Source organism: Ursus maritimus, unplaced genomic scaffold (genome assembly GCF_017311325.1).
Source record: "Ursus maritimus isolate PB19 unplaced genomic scaffold, ASM1731132v1 scaffold_21, whole genome shotgun sequence".
Classification (NCBI taxonomy): Eukaryota; Metazoa; Chordata; class Mammalia; order Carnivora; family Ursidae; genus Ursus; species Ursus maritimus.
The window spans coordinates 48,175,060-48,178,090 of NW_024424564.1; the positions used below are offsets into that span (position 1 = coordinate 48,175,060).

The 3,031-nt window shown below is 58.6% G+C and overlaps 1 protein-coding gene across 1 annotated transcript in view; it reads left to right on the forward strand.

Moving 5' to 3' along the window:
- CACNA1I (calcium voltage-gated channel subunit alpha1 I) overlaps window positions 1-3,031 on the forward strand; it is a 102,126-nt gene that overhangs the window by 73,705 nt on the left and 25,390 nt on the right. Inside the window, exon 10 of the mRNA XM_040637569.1 lies at window positions 2,275-2,426. Within this exon, the coding sequence (XP_040493503.1) occupies window positions 2,275-2,426 (152 nt within the window). The remainder of the gene's footprint in view (window positions 1-2,274; window positions 2,427-3,031) is intronic.

Below are 3,031 nucleotides of genomic sequence, written 5' to 3' on the forward strand. Positions count from 1 at the left end.
GGGGGGGGGCGGGGGCGAGCAGGTGACCTTTCGGGAGAGCGGCTGCTCCCCGTCAGTTGCGGGCGGGAGGGTGTGTGGCCCAGAGCGGGTGATTGTCATTACGGACTGTCAGCAGCCCCGTTTTCCATCTCTGCCCGCGTCGTCGTTTTGGCGGGCTGGGAAGTTGGCGGCTCCGAGCAGCGTCTGGGCCCTGGCTCAACCACGGCTACCGGGCCCGGCCCCTCCCCACCGAGGGCCGCTCTCAGGGTCCCACTCCACTTTCAGGGCCGTTTTGTGAGTCAAATGTAATTACAGATGGAAATGGGGCCTTCTCCTTTTCTCTGGGCTTGAGAGGAGCTGGCAGTTTTATTAGGTTTCCCAGGCACTGGTCGGAAGTGGGCGGTTAGATTGGTTTTTCCCCCCCTCTTCTCCTTTTAACCCAAATGGAATCACAGTCAGGCCCCGGAGGCACCCTGTTGCCTGGTGGAGGGGCTGGGCTGGGGGTGGGGGCGCCGATGGATGGCAGCTCTCTCACCTCCCCGCTCTTCCTCTGGCTGCTCCCTCGGCCTAGACATCTTCTCTTCCCCTCCCTGTCACTGGCCCCCCCCCTCAGCTTTGGGGTCTCTGCTGAGACGTCACTTCCTCCAGGAAGCTGCTTCTGACTGCAGGATCGCTGTCCCTCAAAGCACCCTCGACTTTTCTCTGTTTTTAGCACCCACTGACTGTTTGTCAGCTTGGGTGCTGGGCTTTGCCACCAGAGCCCGCACTTCCTGGGGGGCAGGGACAACGTCCCGATGCACTCACCACTGGCCGCCCTGGGTAGCGCACGCCCAGCCCGTAGTGACCGCTCAGCAGACCTGTGGCGCGCCTGAACTGTGGGAACGGGTGACGGCACAGATGGATGCGTTCTGGTGGGCTCTGTGTGTGTCTGGGGATGGCGTCTGACTCCGATGTGTCTGATTCCGTGGCTCTGCCTCATTCTGGCTGGGTGGCTCAGAGCAAGTCCATTCACTTCTCGGAGCCTCCATGCCCCCTCTGTGAAGTGGAGATGCCAACAGTGGCCTTGCAGATTGTCCGAGGGTCAGTAATTGTGTTGGGTGTCGAGCTCAGCGTGGGCACGCGGTCAGGCCTAAACAACGGCCCTTCCGCGCTCGGTGACTCAGGCGGGAGCATCGTGGCTCGGTGGTGAGCAGAAACCATACACTTCCCAGTGCTAGAGGGCTCGTGGAAGAGGGGCTGGAGCCCGTAAGGCGCTTGGTGGAAAGGTCCGGAATGAATGTCATCTTATTTCACCCCCTCGTTTCATGGATGAAGAAACTGAGGTGGGGGAGGGTGGGTGCCCCTGGAACCCTGTCTTTTAGTTATGGCCCAGAATGTGGTGCTCACATGGTTCCATTTGTAGGGTGTCGCCTGCTGCTAAAAACCAGGAACTAATCATCTTTGGGGTCAGGGGTGGCTCTCTGGTCAGGGGTTCTAGTCCCCTTCTGCCTGCTGGAGACTCTAACCCCTGACCTCCCTGGGCTCTAGTGTCTTCCACTGAGAAGTGTGTGAAGTAAGGCCCCTCGACCAGGGTGCTCGAGTACAGGAAAGAGCCGGTGTGGCACACAGTAGGTGCACGGATTCTGTCTTCTCTTCACAGGGCACAGTGCTCTCCAGCCTCCCACAATCCTGAGCTGACCATTGCCGGGGAGGGGGAGAGTGGGGAGGGCTCAGTAGGGTGGTCTGCACAGGCAGGGGTGAAGGGCGGGAGCCTTGGAGCCGGGCTTCCTGAGTTCGCATCCTGGCTCTGCTCCTTCCCTGGCCTTCTCTGAACCTGCCTCCTCCTCTGCAGAATAGGGTCTAGTGCGGGATGAAGGGACACGAGGCCTGTCAAGTTCAAAAACAGGTCCTGCACGTGGGAAGTGCTTCCTAAATGGGGTCACGGGCAAACAGGGACTTTCTAGCAATGGCTGGCCTGTCTTCTTGCCCTGCTCTGCATCCAGCCACGTGACCTCAAGTCGGCTTCTGAGCCTGTTTTCTGATCTGTAAAATGGGTGTCATGATGGCTCCCTCGGTGCACAGTACTAGCGTCATTTCCAGATGCGTGGAAGGTCAGCTGGTGGGGTCCCACCATCTCAGTGGACCCTTAGGACAGCGGAGATGCAGCTGGGTTGTAAGGTTCTCGAGGCCGTTGTGCTCCAGCAAGGATTCTTCCTGCCTCCCTGGGGGTCCTGGAGCCCAGGGGCATCCAGAGACAATCCGTGGCTGTGCTCTGGCCTGACCGGGTCCCCGTCCCCTGTCCCAATGCCTCCACAGCCCGAGGAGCTGACCAACATCCTGGAGATCTGCAACGTGGTCTTCACCAGCATGTTCGCCCTGGAGATGCTCCTGAAGCTGGCTGCCTTCGGGCTCTTCGACTACCTGCGCAACCCTTACAACATCTTCGACAGCGTCATCGTTATCATCAGGTGCTGCCCTGCCCCCCGCAGGCTGCAGGCCCAGAAGCCCGGGGTGGGGGGCGGGGGACCTAAGGCACCGACCCCGGCCGGGAAACAAACCGTGTAAGAGCACAAAGGAAACCAGTTACCCCCAAACACAGTTACCAAATATTTAAACATCTGTCCTTCAGTAATATACGCACTTCTCGATTCATGCATGAAATAGCAAGATCTCGCGGCAGGTCTTGTGACTCCATCGTTCCCAAGAAAGGATGAGTATAAGTGATATTTGGAGATCTGTCCATCAACGGTTAGAAGATACAAAAATATCAGCGATTTTGACTGGTCAGAAAGTCGTAGGGACTGCTAGTTGTCTGTGGCTTGTTTACATTCATAACCAGAAGAAGGTTGAATCTCAGAGAGAGGTCAGTGGGGAGACCTCCTGAATTCCAGCCGTAGACTTCTCGTGGGGGGTGTCCATGGACTCCGGGTCAAGAGCCCCTGACTTAGAGCATGCCCCGGAGCAGCAGTGACCCGTGAACCGTGTTGTTCGTGGGATGAATGAAGGAATGAATGGAAGCTCTCCGTCTCTCCGTCCTCCCCGGCCCCCCCTTTGCCCTCCTCCCCTCCCCGCC